Source organism: Etheostoma spectabile, unplaced genomic scaffold (assembly GCF_008692095.1).
Source record: "Etheostoma spectabile isolate EspeVRDwgs_2016 unplaced genomic scaffold, UIUC_Espe_1.0 scaffold48, whole genome shotgun sequence".
Classification (NCBI taxonomy): Eukaryota; Metazoa; Chordata; class Actinopteri; order Perciformes; family Percidae; genus Etheostoma; species Etheostoma spectabile.
In genome coordinates, this window is record NW_022605618.1 from 381,229 (window position 1) to 399,607 (window position 18,379).

At 41.2% G+C, this 18,379-nt stretch overlaps 1 protein-coding gene and 1 long non-coding RNA gene across 5 annotated transcripts in view; one reads left to right on the plus strand and one right to left on the minus strand.

Annotated features, from left to right (window-relative positions):
- Positions 1 to 18,379, plus strand: part of lrrk1 (leucine-rich repeat kinase 1) — a 199,978-nt gene that overhangs the window by 100,468 nt on the left and 81,131 nt on the right. For all 4 annotated transcript variants that reach the window (XM_032511829.1, XM_032511830.1, XM_032511832.1 and 1 more), the window contains 4 exons: positions 8,390 to 8,526; positions 9,814 to 10,040; positions 13,191 to 13,318; positions 16,497 to 16,660. In XM_032511829.1, coding sequence (XP_032367720.1) covers positions 8,390 to 8,526; positions 9,814 to 10,040; positions 13,191 to 13,318; positions 16,497 to 16,660 — 656 coding nt within the window. The remainder of the gene's footprint in view (positions 1 to 8,389; positions 8,527 to 9,813; positions 10,041 to 13,190; positions 13,319 to 16,496; positions 16,661 to 18,379) is intronic.
- LOC116686783 (uncharacterized) lies at positions 1,114 to 16,912 on the minus strand. Its single transcript, XR_004331358.1, has 4 exons — positions 16,770 to 16,912; positions 14,933 to 14,934; positions 8,458 to 8,465; positions 1,114 to 1,125 (listed from the first exon to the last, which is right to left on the minus strand). It is a non-coding gene; the product is annotated as an uncharacterized LOC116686783 (long non-coding RNA).

Genomic DNA, 18,379 nt, shown 5'->3' on the forward strand with positions numbered 1-18,379 from the left:
GCATTGCGGCATATGTTGAGCAGCCATTCTATAATGGACAGTAATGAGGAGGTGAAGCATATAATAGCAGAAAGGGAAAATCCGTCTGTTATCAACGGATGGAGAAAAAGCCCAAAGACTATAGGTCCCAACGATGTTAAGGATGTAAAAATATTACTAAGCCTACTAGTCTACTTCACATGATACAAAGTTGTATGGCTACAACTGTGTTTTATTACTGTAAATATGCTAGTATCACTGTGTTGGTTTTTAGTTTAAATGTGATGTTTACTTAGTGTTTGAGGAGCTACCATGTCAAGGCACAATATATAAATAAAATATATATTTAGCTACCTGCCTTAAAAGGGGCAGAGGGAATTAATGTTCCTCGGGGAAATTGTACCCCGAGACGCTGAATAGAGGAATAATGGAAACCAATGTAAACAATGCAACAAGAAAATTTAAATCATGAATGTATTGTCTCGCAAACTACGTCACCACTGGAATGCCACAGCACAGAGGAGAGAACTAGAGATACGGTCTACAAAACTCGGCAGTCATACATAAACAATACACACACATCAACTTACCATCAGCTGCGCGGTGTAGTGGACAAAACTCTCCCTCTTCATAGTGACGAACTGAACATGACTTGAAGGACTGAACGGAAATACTGATTTTAAATCACAGCTGCTGTTTTTTTGTTTTTTGTTTGTTGTTTCTGCGATTATCCGGGTAAGATTTTGTGCATTGTGATGGTGTGCACTGTTTTATTTTTTGCCTATCTGTCTCATCCATATTATATTAAGAAAAAGCGTTTTGTTTCCTCAAGAAAGGTAGAACTGTGTGGAGTCAGTATGGTGTAATTGTTTGGTAATCTGGGCTCCGTAGTCAAACATAGAACCTTTTTGGGGATCCCACTGGCCATAAATAAGTTATATAGAGTAATTACATTTCTATTCACCACCTCGAAGGGTGACATATAAAATGGCAAGCAGCAAGGAGCCTTTCATTGCCAAACAATTACATTGGAACTAAACTGCGTTTGTTATTGCATGATAATTTGACCAAACCCATAGAAAATGATAATGAGCATCAAAGTTCCAAAAGCAGAGAAAAAGGAAACATTTTGACTTTTGAAAAAGTCTGGTGGAATCATTAGACGGTAAAGATAGATGACCCAACTACAGAAGTTATCAACCAATGATAGTAGAGTATAACCACAAACACTGCTGTACAAGCAGTGAGAACCTCTTGTTGCCTTACACTCACTTACCATTGGGACAGCCCTGATGTCACCTACTAGTCCGAGCCCTGTAAGGGTTCTACACAAAATAGTAGGCAGCACTGTATCACAAACTTACCTTGAGAAGCTCAAAGATATAGCTAAGCTCAATGGAATGAAACCACAAGGAGGGTTAAGAGTTAGAGGAGTCTTTGAGGGTGCTGGAGCAGTGAAGATCCTACCCCTAACACCTAAGGAAGTTAAGCTGGCTATAGAGCCAGCCTGATGACTGTTCCCTCACAACAACTGGTTGATGTTTCCCCTTCTCATTGAGCAAATCCCTGGGATGTTAATTAGAGGACAGTCTCCTTCTTTGAACTTAAAGACACTCATGACTTGAGCCCAGGGAATTCAACCACTAGGCACAAAAAGATAGTGGTGAAGCACATTGTGGAGGAGCGAAGACAAACCATCACACACTCACCCATCTGAAGGTAAGAGCTTTCTCTGGGAAAATTCCTAGATCCATACAAGAGGTTGTCTACAACATTTGGCGGTATGCTGTTGATTTGATGATGAAAGATGTATCTGGTTTGATCGTGAGAAAACAAGGGGAATAATCCTTGAGTCTTTCTTATCCAAGCTTCGGATGTGTGTAGACTCTGGTCCTGAAGAATCCCTAGGCTTATCTGGCAAATTTTAGATCTGATTTCCCTGTTGAAGATGGGGAGGACTGTTGTATGGTCATGAACACACTCAGGACATCGGAGAAAAATCTGACCTTGCCTACATGCAGGTCTTCAATGGCCCTGTGTAAAGCTGTGCGCATGAGGAGGCGTACCAGCACAAGAACTAGAATGCACACCTACTTCGAAGCTCTGCAGTGGCTGTTGGGAACACGTTCTGCTTAATGACCTCCGGCTAGACAAACAAAAGCGAACCATCCACCCCAATGCTTTTGTTGAACTCTTAATGCCTTTCGAAGGAGGAAGAATGGCAAGAGCCAAGGGTCGTTCAATGAAAACACGTGGGCACCTGAAGAAGAAGGGCCATGTGTACCACGTGCAAACAAGTGTAATGTGGTGAGACCCAACGTGATTCAGACACTAGTGACTAAATGAGTTAGGAAAACAAGGTTGCCCAGACTTGAAAAAGCCCAGCCATAAAAAAAAGTTGTCTCCAAAAGGAACTTAAAAATGCGCAAACCACAAAAACTTGACAAGCAACACAGTAAGACAACCTTACCCTTTCTACAAGGTGTGAAACTTCCAGCCAAATCCTCGTACTGCTTTCGCTTGTGGGGAGGATGGGATGGTGTGTTGATGTTGATGCAATTCTGCCCTTCGGGTAGCAGCAAAACAGAAAGAACTGAGATGACAGCAGGTGGGAGCACAAGACCACCTTACTGCTTCCTTAAAGTAAAGTACAGTTCTGTCGAGGGACAGACGAGACTGATATAAGTCAATGAACCAAGCAACGTGCAGCATGCTAAACAGTCTATACAAGAGGCGCCCTTCAAATACTAAAGGCTTGTGTAGGCACAAAGAGCACAACACGAGTGTAAATGGAGACAAGCTCCACAACATCTCCTTAACTGGACACAGCTCCCAAATTACCACGGTCCCTCAGGCCTTCTATCACGCAGAACCTTTCTGTTCATTGAAAATTCAAAACCACTGTTGACTTACTTGAGTTCAAGGAGCCCGATGGTCAGTGTGTACCTGACCTGGTACATGAGCGGAGTGTCATTTCCTCATGTGGGGAGGGATACGAGGGTGCCAACTCTCGGTGGTGGTTCCAGTGTCATGCTTCATCTGACTCACCATGTGTATAGTACCAACACACTTGATGGTGACTACAGTCCTGACAAAAGTCTGTCGACTGTGTAAAATTGACTGGAACGTGCGCTTGAAAATATTCTAACTCCAGATTGTATTTACAGAAAGGCTCATTTAATCCCAAAGCTTTTGTAATAATTGTTTCAGGCAAAACGAACCTGTTCAAACAACTATTCGTAATATTCACAGCTTGGGTAAAGCACGTGGATGTCAATTTTTGAAAAGACATTAAGTGTTTCGCCTGTATATGAGCTTCACCTGGACATAAGGTCAACTTAGGTCTCAGGTGGTATAAAAACAACCCCAGTTACACTAGCCTCGTTCACATCAACTGCACTAGACTCTGCAAAAATGCCGAAGATTAAACCCGAGACTAATGTGTTTGATTGATAAGAGGCTGAAAGACCAGATCCATGGGCTGATTGTGGCGGCACCTTCAATGTGTCTCAGTGTTAAAGTACAGTGGTGTAACAAAAAAAATTGAAGACATGGAGACGTTTTTAACAAGCCAGTTAGCAAGGACCCCGCAAGACAAGCAACTGCTCGAGAAAGGGACGTGTGGCCTCTAAAATCACAGCCCAGCCCATTTCGACTGGCAGCAGAGCTACCCAGACACTGGTCCATCTGAGTAGTCCCTGTGTCAAACCAGAACTGGTTGTCGGATTTCTGTGCCGAAATGGCCTCCATGGTCCAATCAGTGCCCAGAAGCCAGCAACAAACTCAAAGGACAATTGAAAAAACCGTGTGGCGTGCCACAGGCCCCAGACCTGCAAAGGATGGACACTGGAAAATGGAAGAAAGTGGCTTTTCAGATGAATCTTCTGTTGAATCACCCACAGTCGCCGCAAAGTTTTGCAGGAGACCTACTGGAGCCGATGAATCCAAGCTACACCAGAAACCAGTTTGAAGTTGGGGCGGAAAATCATGGTTGGGTAACATCCAGTATGGGGCGTGCGAGAGATTTGCAGGGTGGAAGGCAACCACAATAGTCCAATACCAAGAAACTAGCTACCTCTTATATCCCAACCTAACAGAGGCCACATCTCAGCAGCAGGGTTGGTGTCCCATTGCAACTTCCATTCCACTTCAAGTTCCTCAAGGAGAGAAGACAAGATGCTCCAGGATGCCGGCCAGTCACCAGACATGAACATCATGAGCTATGGGGGGTCGGATGAAGAGGAAGCATGGAAGACCAAACCAAAGATATGTGACGCTGGGAGGCATGCAAGGACTGCTTCTCTTAGCTATCTTATGCTTCATCAATAACATTGTATGAATCCTGCCAAACCGCATGGGATGCAGTGCTTCAAGCTCTGGAAGTCATACAAGATATTAATTTGGATCCACAGCACCACATTATTTGTACATATTTGTAGTTTGAGAAATTTGTTCAATCTCTGTATAGGCGACAACACTTTTGTCTTGCCAAAATTTGACCTTTCTGTCTTGTTTAAATAATAAATCTTTTTTCAGTAAAACAAATTTATTTCAGTACATTGACATCATTTGGGAAGGTTTTAGCTTTTCATCTGAGCTATTTCTTACACCAATTGATTAATTAAAAGTTAGGTTAATAGCAGGTCTTTCTACAAAATAGATAAGCGACAAGACTTCATGCCATGATATTGTTGTCCCCCAAAGATGTATTATTGGTGAGAACAGTGCCTTTCAGAAAGTTCTGTCACACAAACATAGTGTACTTACCTCAAAACCAGACTCTCTCCAGAAGTCAGACATCAAATTCAACTTCCGTGATTCGCCGGTTCCTGCTGAGTGGAAAGAGCGTATCACATGGAAACTGAACAGCATGCCTGAAGTTTTCGCACAGGATGATCTTGACTTTGGCAGAACTGATCGGGTTATACACCAAATCAAGCTCTCAAACGAGACGCCATTCAAGCACAGAGCCCGCCCCATACATCCCCTTGACTTGGAGGCTGTCTGTAAGCATTTACAAGAACTACTTCAAGATGGAGTGATCAGAGAATCTGAGTCTCCATTCTTGCCGCCTATAGTGGTAGTGAGGACAAAGAACAGTCTGTCTCTGTACTGATTATAGGAAACTCAACCTAAAGACTGTGAAAGATGCTTATGCACTTCTGAACATGGAAGAGGCGTTCTCCTCACTCACTGGGTCAAAGTGGTTTTCCATCCTTGATCTAAAGTCAGGCGGTTATCAGATCCAGGTTGAAGAAGGAGACAAACCCAAAACCGCCCTTGTCTGTCCCATGGGGTTTTGGGAATTTAACCGGATGCCGGTAGAGTACGTTCCAGCGGTTGATGGAGAGATGTGTGGGACATATGAATTTGAAGGAGGTTCTTGTATTTATCTATCGTCTTTTCAAAGACCTTGGAAGAACATGAGGTGAGGCTGATGAAAGTCCTGAACCGTTTTAAAGAATTTGGCCTTAAGCTCTCTCTGGAGAAATGCAAGTTCTTTCAAACGTCTGTCAAGTACCTGGGGCATGTTGTATCAAAGGATGTAGTGGGGACTGACCCTGGAAAAGTGGCCAAGGCCCCAAGACCTGAAACAACAAGGTCTTTTCTCAGATTTTCAGGCTATTACAGACGATTAATAAAAGACTATTCCGCCATTGTCTAACCCCTCACCGACTTGACATCAGGTTATCCCCACTGCACAAGAACATCAAAAACAAGACACAGACTAATCAATACCGGGATCCAAAGAGGCCCTTTGGCGATCACTGTACTGATAGATGTGAGCTAGCATTCAACACCATCATTGAAAAGGTCACCACAGCTCCTGTTCTTGGGTTGCTGACCCCAAGCCCTACGTCCTCCACACCAACGCAAGTAACCAAGGCTCTGGGGCAGTCTTATATCAAGAGCAGGAGGGTCACATGCGGCTGATTGCATACGCCAGCAGGAGCCTATCCCGCAGTGAATCACGATACCCTGCCCACAATTTAGAATTTCTGGCTTTAAAGAGGGCTTTTGTTGAAAAATGTAATGATTTCCAGTATGGAAACCAGTACATTGTCGTGACTGACAATAACCCCTTGACATACGGTCTCACCAGTGCCAAACTGGACGCCACCAGTTACAGATGACTAGCAGCCCTTTCAGCCTTCAAATGACCTAAAGTCCCATAAAGAACAGGAACGCGTCAGTCAGTTCATGCAACCACATTTGGCCGACCTTGGGGGTGTTGTGAGCTAAGACATTATGCACGCCATCTGTGAGAGGCATCTTGTTTGGGGTGTATCAGATGAATGTGGAGATAGAGATGGAGGCATGACGCTGGTGCAGTCTCCCTTACCGTACAGCTCTGTGAACAAACAGCAGCATGATTTACCTGGTCTTCCTCATCTGTCTGGGAGAGAGATTGGAGATAAACAGCGAGCTGACCCCTGCCTTTGGGAGGTAATAGCTCTAATGGAGAGTGGAGAAAAACTGCTTCCAACAGTCAGAAAAGAACTCCCTGATATTCCTTTCCCTCTAAGGGAGTGAAATCGCCTTGAAATGCATGACAAAGTGCTGTACAGGAAACGTCAAGACAATGGCAGAGTTACATATCAGCTTGTCTTACCTGACAGAAGCAAGCTGCAAATTTAATCCAGTGCTGTGTAATATGTTTGCATAATTGTTACACACTTAACTGTGGAATGTGTTTATTTAGCACTTTAATCTGTGCATTTTGAGCACATTAAGCCATATTTGAATTATCTTTTAAGTGTTATAATTTATTTGAGATGTGTCTAAACATGCCTTCATGACAGAGGGTAAACAAAGTGTGTTGGTTTATTAGTAGGTTATTTTGTGTTCCAATTATATGGAAGCAATATTTTGATATTATATTGAAGTGGTTTTTCAATAATATCAAATTTTTAACATTATACAAGTGCATGAACAGGAATTAATTACAAATGATTACAACAATACGGTACCAATGCAATAGTGAATGGCTACAACATTAACACATGATTTAGGAAATTTCTGCTCTTTTTCAGCCTGAAAGTGGATCAGCTGTTGGGTTGCCTCCTGCCTCCTGTGTGATACAGGACGGTATATGTAAAGCATGTAGTGATGTCTCCAAATCAAGTAAATGTAAGAGGTGCCTAGGCGTGATGGTTATGTCAGGTAGCGCGCGTTTATCAAACAGTGCTGTAGCAACAATTGCTCAAAGCGCTTTTATCTACAGGAAACATCACCATTCAACACATTCAATACACTGGGCGGGCTGGCCGTACAGGTGCCACCTGCTCATAGATAAACATTCATCACAATTCACACTCCGATGCGCAGCACGGGAGCAACTCGGGGTTCAGTGTCTTGCGCAAGGACACTTCGACATGACTGCAGGGGCGGGATCGAACACCAACCTTCCGATTGGCAGGCAACCCACTTACCAATGAGCCACGCAGCGCAGTGTTGTGCACTGATATCAAACGAAATTCTCCGCTAATAGTTAAAACTGTAGACATGCATCAAGTTCATTCAAGGCAGAGAAATGCGGACCGTTGTGCAAATCAACTTTAATGGTTAGCGATTAGCATTAGCAAAGCAAGCTAGCGATTTTTTCAAAGGTTCAGTTAAGAACATGGTTTCAAGTATATATGCACAGGACTGTACAGATCACAAAACAAGACTGTCATAATTTTTAAATCAATTTAAGCCGAAAATACTTACATCTATGGGTCTCTCAGGTCAATGTGGCAGCCATTGTTGCTTGTTGTACAATAGCCCTCGTTTACAAGAAAGCTTGTGTCCCCCCTAGGTTTGAAGGGTTATACACCCCATTGCCTTAGCCTATGCCCTCAATCAAAAAGAGTAATGGGACGGCACTAGATCTCATGTGAACACGCAAAACCTAGGGGTAAGATAGAGAAATGAGACTCAGCCAAACTCCCCTACCATAGTGGACTGAACTGAAACGGAATTGAAGTGACTGAAATGGAAATTCTGAACTTTATATCACAGTTGTGAGTTTTGTTTACATTTTTTACCCGGGTAAGATTTGTGTCATTTGATTGTCTGCAGTGTTTGTATTTTTTTGCTTATCCATCTCATCCATATATTAAAAAAGCGTTTTTGTTTCTCAAAGAAAGTACAACTGTGTTGAGTCATTCCTAGTGTATTGTTTGATTAATCCTGGGCTCCACAGTCGGACATAGAATTTCTGACCCCACTGCCCATAAATAATCATTATATAGAGTAATCCATTTCTAAAAGGGTTACACAGATCAGTGTCCAACTCTGCTAGTTTTATAATTCAGTTCCCAGGTTTTTGGAAGTGCTGGTAAATTCTAGTGACAGATACTGAGTGAACACTGTTCACCCCTGGTACTGTGAACACATAAAGTGAGAAGTGTGTTTTGTGTTGCAGGTAATGAGGAGATAGCTCGCTTCCTGCTGCAGAACGGAGCAGGATTCTCCTCATACACCCTGATGGACTATCCAGCCTTCAGCAAACACCTCCTTAGACTCAGACTACAGGAAACCTCCAACGCAGAGGGAGAGCAGGTCTGTGTTTTGCTGTGATAAAATTTATCAACAGACAGACCTATAAACTCCTGGTAAAGTAGTCAGAACAGCTTAGGTTTAATTAATCTCAAAAAGATATAACAATGCTACATTCTTTAACGTATTGTTTGAATATGTGTTGGAATTTTGTTTAGGACCATATTGCCTCTGAAGTACCACAAAAATTCAATACCCAATTTCAATACCTAAGGAAAAATCTCATCAGCGCCAGTGAGCTTATAAGCATGCAGCATACTTCTACCAAGATCTTCTAATGTTTGTGATCGGCTGTCTAAGTTTACACGTCGCAGAGGCGTAGGAAAAACTCTACGTTACACAAACACAGGGCTCACATAGACAGGCAAGGCAGCCTTATTTATAGAGCGCATTTCAGCAACAGGGTAATTCAAAGTGCTTTACATAAAACATTAGCAGTTGAAAACAATACAAAAAATAAAAACAGATAAAATATGATATTTTACGACGCTGGTATAGGACAACGCATAAGCCGTTGCTCCATACACGTAATCCACCCGCAATCCAAACTTTTTTAATTCTCTTTATATGACCGTTCCAATTTTCAACAATCTAACTTCAGTAACAATTAAATATATGAAAATAGATAAATAACGAGAATTAAAGTTACAGCGGAGTATAAGAAATTAACAATTATTTAAAGAAAGGCAGCACCAACTGGCGGACCTGCAGTTTTCTGGGAGTTTGTTCAAGATATGTCGGGTATAAAAACTGAACGCTGCTTCTCCCTGTTTAGTTGTCCCAGTTTAGACAGAAAGCAGACGTATCCCAGACAACCTGAGAGGTCTGGATGGTTCATAATGTAGCAGCAGATCAGAAATGTCTTTTGGCCCCAAACCGTTTAGTACTTTATAAACCAACAGAAGTATTTTGAAATCAGTTCTTTGAGGGACAGGAGGAGTAGTACTAGGAGCTGAAAAATAAAAGATTTGTGCCGTGATGTGTAATGTTGTAATTTCTTTTTGTTTAAAATAATTGGTTTTGAAAAAAGCATTGTTCAGGAACCGATAGCAAAGTCACAATTTTGGTATCAGTACAAGTATTGAACATTTTTTAAGGATACCCAGTCCTAATTCTGGGTTTAATGGCAAATGTTCACATATTTACTGTGATACACAGTTAAGCATTACAATGTAGTATAATTAGGTTCATAATACTGGTAGTCAAAGTGATAAGAGGAAGTCCTGGTTAAATCCATGTTGTTCTCAGCCCTCTTATGATATCATGCCGCCTGTGTGAGTGTGTGTGCAGGCTGTCACTGTGTGCTGGAGTGGTCTGCAGCTGCCATGGTTGGAGCTGGATTGGTTCATGGATGTCTCGTCATGTATCACCCACCTGGATCTATCATCCAACAGCCTGGCTGCTCTGCCCTCCGTGGTGCCCTGGGGACTCATCCACCTGCAGACTCTAGATCTTTCTAACAATCTGCTGAAAGAGCTGCCAGCTGCCCCCAGCTCCCAGGAAGTCATCTGCGCCAGGTATGTTAGTCTGGCCAGGACGCAGCTGTGACAAATGTGTTATCAAACAACAAATAGCAGCTAGCCAGTGCACTCCATCTTGAGTATGATAGATGTTCTCCATTTAATAAAAAAGTCTTCTATAATTGCAAATAAATCAATACCTAATTTGTAGTGAGACTAATGGCGGTTTTCCACTGCGTGGTATCTACTCGACTCGCCTCGGCTCTACTCCCTTTTTTTGGTTTTCCATTACGAAAAAAAGTCCCTGGGACCTGCTACCAGGTACTTTTTTTAGTACTACCTCAGTCGAGGTTCCAAGTGAGCCGAGGCGATACCAAAAGGTGACGTGCAAACCTGCAGACTGCTGATTGGTCGGAGATAATCGTCAGTTATGACTGCGTTTTTAGCAAACAAGAGTGCGGAGTGTGTTTCCAGAACAAACGGGACATTTAAAACAAATCTAGCCGGACGCCGACAGATTATCTACTCTCTGCACTATTCTCACTTTTCAACTGTTCGGGCTACTAGTGGACTTCATGTCGTTTCCAATATTGCACACTGTTACTTTAAAAAAACAAGACAATATATATAACAAAAGTTTTTATTTAGCTTTTCAAGTAGCGCATCAAACCCTCCCAAACTTCCCGGTCTTCTTCCTCTGCCCCCTGTGACAGTGTCCCCCCCGGCTCTGCTGTCCCAGATGCATCCCAGTCGTTGTCATAAGCTTCTCCGTGACTCTCATAAAGATTATACGAAGTCCAGCAGGTCAGAACCAGAGATCTCACCGGTCGGACATCGCCCACCAGACGGTCTGCGGCGGCGATTTTGCAAAGCGTGAATGCTCTGAAACACAAACAGTACACAGCAGACATGTTGGTGTGTAATCATGGTTGCTAAAGTTCATGTACTTTATATAGCGTATAGTAAATACTGACTGCGACGCTGAACACATGCAAATGTTAGCTAACGTTACCAGGAAACTTAACTTACCCTTTTGTGTCGGCGAACAACCGTCATGTCGACGTCTGAACTCCGTCAGAATTCCCAAACTCCCGTTTTTTTAGCGGTGATTTTTGTTGCTTCCTTCAGCTTCTTTTGAAACAAAACATTTCTTCTGGCTGCGGCGAGTATGCGACGTGCTGTTGTGAGTCGCGCTGAAAATTACGTCATCACGCATTGCTATAGTGACCTGCCACGCTGAGGCTTTACTCAATCTGCAATGGAAAACGGACATAGAATGGGCCGAGCCGAGCTGTTACCAGCAGTGGAAAAACGCCATAAGGGTCCAAGGCAGAGATATATAAATTAAAATAGAACCATTTCAGACCAGGTTACATAGACCCTAAGGAAAGCCAAACTGCTAAATATATTTCTTTTTAAAGAAAGAAATGTAGATTTGAGAACATTTAATGTGCAACATTTTAATTATACAACATAATGTTAAAAAAATTATAAATACAATTCAAGTACACTAATTGCAGAGACTTTATCAAAGAAAAAGCTTAGCGTATTGGGTTTCTGTCCTTTAATGTAAACCATTCTAAAATACACTAGATGCACAGATACTTTAAATAAAAACATATTTCGAGCAAAGTTTCTTACCTGCAGCCTAATGTAAAGCATTTGAGCGCACACACACAAACACACACACACACACACACACACACACACACACACACACACACACACACACACGGTTGCCAAGATTCCAATCGTCCGCTACATAGTGGATTGTCAGGCTAATAAAAGGCTCCGTGGTACGGCTCAACCACAGGTCCGTTGTAGCGGCTTAAATCCGAACCAAGTTGAAATAATAAATGTTGCTATTTTTAAATTACTGTGCAATTTGGGTGCATCTTTTGCCATTTCCAAGAGTCATACTTTAACAGACTCCTCCTACAGAAATAACATGATGGACTGAAAACGTTTTTTGTACAAACCAAAGCTCTTAATAATGAAAAGCAAAAATGTATGTCCTGGGCCGTGCCCAGACCATGCCGAGTTGTATTTTCCAGTCGGGCTGCATTCTATTGCTCATCTGTAACGGTTAACAAGAACTGGCAGGGGAATTTAGTTTTCCTTAAGAAATACAGATGTTTCTGAGCTGTCTTGTTCACTTGCTCCACTTCCATTGATTGTTGCTCATGATACTTCTGTAACTTTTATTCTGTAACTTTTTAGTTATGTAAAAGTATGGAATTTAAAATTCTGAAAGGTCATGTTATGAAGACAGGACTCTTACTTGTAATGGAGTATTTGTACTGTGTTGTTTTATTAGTACTTATACCTGACTAAAGGATCTGAATACTTCATCTACTGCTGTCCAATAGCTCTCCCAATAACTGAAATTGATTGCACTGATTTACATACATCCTGTATGAGGGCAGAGATACTGAACCAAGTTGATATTGGTCAAGAAATGGCTCCAATATATATGCTAAATTCTCCTTAAACCATGATATATAATTTTCTGTTTCTAAATGTCCTGAAGTCAATTATATTACTGGACACAAAGATTAACCTAATATTGATCTTCTCTCATTTTGGCAAAAATACTAAACCAGTTTTTTCTCAAAATGCCTGTGTACATGTGTTTATGTATTCCCACATTGAAGGTGTTTATAAGTGTAGGGCAAACACTAGTCTATATTGACAACGTTTCATTTCTGGTATTGTTCAGGTGCCTTCGGTTATTCCGCCGGATGTCCCTCATTTTAGGCCTGATGTCCTTTACTTTCCTCTTTCTTTGTGTTGGCATTCTAATCTTCAGTGAATTAATGAGCACTATGGATAACTGCTCTTCAGATCTCTGCAGGGTAAATCCAGACAGCTAGCTAGACTATCTGTCCAATCTGACATTTCTCCAACACTTACACATGTTCCACCGAAACAAGTTTCTTCCGAATTTTGCAGAGGCGGCGTCATCTAGTCCTGCGCTGACCGCCGCCAAACACAATTGTAATTGGTTTAAAGAAATGCCACTAAACTAGAGCGTGATGTTGTATGTTGTAGGCCAGACCTACATCTGCAGCACTGTGGAGGTAGGTCTGGCAATGCAAGACTAGGCAAACACTGATTAAATGAATCTGTCCTAAATGTAGCTGTCTGTGTCATAAAGTGAAAGCTGTCAGCGGTCACCCTCTCAGCCTGTTTTTTCCTGTCTTTTAGTTTACAGTGCATAAATCTCTCTCAGAACCAGCTCACCAGTTTGCCACCTGGACTTCTGCATCTGACCCGCATCCAGAGACTTTCTGCTGCTAAGAACCAGCTCACAGTGCTGTTTGACATCCCTACCAGTAGGTTTTAACTCAGCTTATATATACAGTAACTATTGTCTTTGTAGGAAGAACACTTTTGAATACAGATTTCAAGAATATATTAACATGTTGTCAGTTACATGCAAGCCCCCAAGAACAGCGCCATGTCTGAAAGCCACCATGGGCTTAGTTGATAACAATGGTGCTGCATCCCATGGCTCAGAAAGACTTTTCACAAAGACATTGCATGGCAAAAGAAAATTGTATATTTCAGCTGATAATTTTTTGGGGGTACATCAACTTACCAGCCCAAACTCCTAACATGTTAGGGGTCCTGACATTTTAACATTCATTATAAGCCGAATCCAGAGTTATTAAACTAAGCATGATGAACGTGCATAATGGACGCGAGCAGACCCGTGGTACAACGCCTGCCCATGTCGCCTTGTACTGGGCACGCTCATGACAGTTCTCCCGAGGTCTTGTAGCTGTAATGGATATAGCTAATGGTTGTAATTCAGCTAGCATGGATGTATTAAGAGAATGGTAACACAGCTAACATAGTTATATGAACACATAATGTTACTACAGACATAGTAGGACTGTATGCTGTAAAGCCTGTAACGTGGATGAGATGTGAAGCTATGGATGTATTAAGGGAAGCTCTGTTCACAAAACTTAAGGCTAACCATAGTAGCTAGCACTAGCTTGTACAGTGGGGCTCGAATATTTGGGCAACCCAGGTAAAAATTTGTATTAATGTGCATAAAGAAGCCAAGAAAAGATAGAAAAATCTCCAAAAGGCATCAAATGATTAGACATTCATATAATATGTCCCAAAAAAATAGATTTTATTTCCATCATTTACACTTTCAAAATAACAGAAAACAAAAAAATGGCATCTGCAAAAGTTTGGGCACCCTGCAGAGTTAATACCTTGTACTGCCCCCTTTGGTGAGTATCACAGCTTGGAAATGCTTCTTGTAGCCAGCCAAGAATCTTTCAATTCTTGTTTGAGGTATCTTCGTCCATTCTTCCTTACAAAAGTCTTCCAGTTCTTTGAGATTTCTGGGCTGTCTGTCACGCACTGCTCTTTTAAGGTCTATCCATAGATTTTCAATTATGTTGAGGTCAGGAGATTGTGAAGGCCATGGCAAAACCTTCAGTTTACGCCTTTTGATCCATCGTTGATTTTGAGGTGTGTTTAGTATCATTATCCATTTGTAGAAGCCATTGTCTCTTTAACTTCAGCTTTTTCACAGATGGCATCAAGTTGGCATCCAAAATTTGCGGACATTTTATTGAATCCATTTTTCCTTCTACTCGTGAAATGTTCCCTGTGCCACTGGCTGCAATACAACCCCAAAGCATGATTGATTCCCCCCCATGCTTAACAGTTTGAAAGAGGTTTCTGGACAAATTCTGTGCCCTTTCTTCTCCAAACGTACCTTTGCTCATTGCGGCCAGAAAGTTCTATTTTAACCTCATTGGTCCACAGAATTGTTCCCACAATGCATCAGGCTTGTCTACATGTTTGCAAACTTCAAATGCTGATTTTTGTGGTGAAGATGTAGAAGAGGTTTTCTTCTGATGACTTTTCCATGAAAGACCATATTTGTACACTTATCTCTTTATAGTGGAAGGGTGTACCACCACTCCAGTGTCTGCCGGGTCTTTCTGGTCTGGGCATTTAAAACCTTAAGGTTGACATCACCTGGTCTTTCCAGACGATGATTGAGAACAATCCATGACACTGTCAGGTCTCAGCTTTCCAAAGGGGGCGGTGCATGCTAGAAAGTCAGCAGGGTGCCCAAACCTTTGCAGATGCCATTTTTTTGTTTTCTGTTATTTTGAAAGTGTAAATGATGGAAATAAAATCTAACTTTTTTTGACGTATAATACGAATGTCTAATCGGTCATTTTATGCCTTTTGGATGTTTTTCCATCTTTTCTTGGCTTCTTTATGCACATTAATACAAATTTTTGCCTTGGGTGCTCAAACTTTCAAGCCCCACTATAGCTAGCTAGTGGCACAACATAATGATTAGCTACATCTCCTTGGTTGTCTAGCTAAATACTTGTAAGAGACACGAGAGAGAAGCTCATGAACGAGCATGTTACTACCGGTTGCAACGACAACACAAACTGCTGCTAGTGCTCATGGCATTCCCATTGTGATATCATGGTCCAGCCAATGCGGAAGATCCGAGCTCCAAAGATTGCTTTCTCCATGATTGCTTTATGCACTTTTGAGCGCTCTCATTGGATTATACGGGGCTTCCCTGCCAAAAACTATATCCAGTTCTCTTAATACATCCTTGGTTACATGTCAGGGTTATTTTGAAAGAGTTTGATCAAGAGCTGCAAAGGTCAAATTGAGTATGTTACCCCCAGACTTTACATAAACACATCCTGAAACACAACTTGGGGACATTTTAAATAAGGTAGCACATGTTAGTCATGTAAACCTGCATGCCTGAAGCTGTGATTCATCCGTACTCAATACTTCTAAGGCTCATTAGTTGTTTTTTTAACCAGTTTTCACCAATAAAAATACATTTTTTCCAAACTGAGTTCATGTCCCCACACTTCTGAGCACACTCAAATGTTTTGAAAGACCAAAAACCATCCTCACAGTGAAACTACAGTTTTTCTTGCTGCAAATAGTATTTTTAAATCACTTTTTGAATTAATGATTAATGATATAAAAGAGAGAAGAGCATAACCCCCTCACACTGGAGAGGAAAGAGTGTTACTGATAGCTTGACTAACTCATTACTTCAGCGCTACCGATCTGTTAACAGCTTGGATAAATTGTTAATCAATACGTTATTACACTACAATACGTCTAGGTTATTGCAGCCACTTATACACTTTATGTCAGATATGAATGTTGGTGCTCATTGTTTTCTCTTGTTTATGTCGTAAATTCAGTTTTCTGCTGTGGCACCTGGAGCTCTTTTACCAGAGATGAGCTCATGAACATCAGGGAAACAGCGCCAGCGGACTTAGTTCCCACTTTTCACATTTATTTTGTTTATGCATACACCAACCGTACAGGCAAATTCATTATAAGTGGTAATTACTTGGCAATCAACCCTTTTCTGATTCTGGCTTTAAAACATATTTGAACTGAAGGGCCTTTTAGTTGTTATTTGGTAATTTGTGTTGGTCTGATTTTCCACTTTGCCTGTGTTCTTTATTTCCATTCTGTCAGCCACTAACTGGATCGGTCTTCGCAAGCTAGAGGAGCTGGATGTGTCTGACAACTGTCTGAGCAGTCTGCCCACAGCAGTCATGCATTGTTTGAAATCCCTGAGCTTCCTCAATGTGTGCAGGAACAAACTGAGCACTTTCCCTGATCCCTGGGCTTGTCCTCTGGTAAGAAATCGACTGCTAAGGATCCACTTCCTGTTTTTAATCTGCTGATTTACAGGATTTTTCTTTTGATCAACATAGAACAGTCAAGGTGCTGTTGTCCATGTTTGACATTCTGGGTATTAAAGGGGTTATAGAATGATTATAAAGGGTATTTTACATTGTTCCTTAAGGTCTCCAATTAAAGTTTGTAACATTGCTTGGGTTGAAAATGGCCCGGTTGCTATTTTATGGGGCCTAAAGCCACACTGGGAATTGGCTTTAGAATAAACAAGAGGTTTTCTGATACATATGGTATGCTCATGGAAATTTAGATGAGCTGCGCACTGATTGGTTAAGTGAACCACACACACGCATACATTGGAGACGAGACAACAAGTCTAATATTTCGAGACACTGCAATGTTATACATTGTTCCTCTGTTATGTCGTTACTGAATTAACTTCTGAGACTTTTTTATGTGAGAAATCAACTATATAAAGCTCAAATATGGGCCGTTTTGCGACAATTGATGGCTAATTGCAAATTTGGTAAGACATCGGAGTTCAGGAGTGCCACACAGTCTGACGAGACAGCTGCAGTTTGCTGCGCAGTCACCGTTTCTGGGTTACAGGCAGTGATGGGAGTAACGCGATACAAAAGTAACATAATTACATTGATGTATTTCATTTTGCTGTAACGCAGTAATATAACGCATTGCTGATTAAATTTAGGTAATATTATACTTGTTACAATCTCAGTAATGCGTGTTACAGCTTTCAATTCAACATTTAGTAGTGTTCTGTTTTTCTAAGAAATCACCAACCCCGTAAAATATTTCTTCAAAGGAAGAATAAATCTTGAATATTATTTACTGTTGCTGTATTCGATGGTTGAGGTTACTGCAGATACATTTGCGAGATGGATATTATTTTCTGGAGTTGAAGCGAGGTGCTGTCCTGTCTCTGTTCCTGTAGTCAGAGCCAGAACCAGAGACGGAACCAGAGACGGAACGACAACGTCTCTGTCCCAACAGGTACATTAGGACAGCAGTGTGTCTGAGCTGCTCACAGATAGAAACATGTCGGGAAATAATGTTTATCAGCCGTGGAGAGTAGCTATGCCTGTAGTGGAATGGCTTTGAATGACAACCGACCACGCTATTCTTTTACTGTGACCATGTACTGTTAAATATTTTACAGTTTTACAAACAAAGTGAACAACTTAAGCTTGATGGACATGTTTTGCGTCTAGCGTCTCACGTTCATCTCAGTAAGCTAAACAGTCAACTTCCTTGTAGGCTACTTTAAAATAAAAACACTTCCTGTGACGGTTGACAGTAAAACTAACTTACTGTTAAATAAGGTTGTGTACCATTTCACATATCAGCTGTAAATCAAGTACTGTAAATAATGTAATCACACTATAATTGACCAATTTTCTTTAGACTGTTTTAAACTAAACATCAATTTCTTATTCAAGTGCTTTAAACAAATATGACGTACTTATACAGCTGTAAGGGATTTTTGAGTATTTTCATTTTCTCCTACTGCCTATTGTACATTTTACTTATCTATTTTTATAGTTTTAGTTACTTTGCATGTTCATATTAATTAGACAAAATATTGTGAAGGATCTCTGATGTATTAAAGTGGATGAAGAGGAGGCTTTATTGATCCGATGGTGAAATTGACAAATGTAATTTTGTTGAAAGTTGTGCAAAAGTAGTGTAACGCATTACAA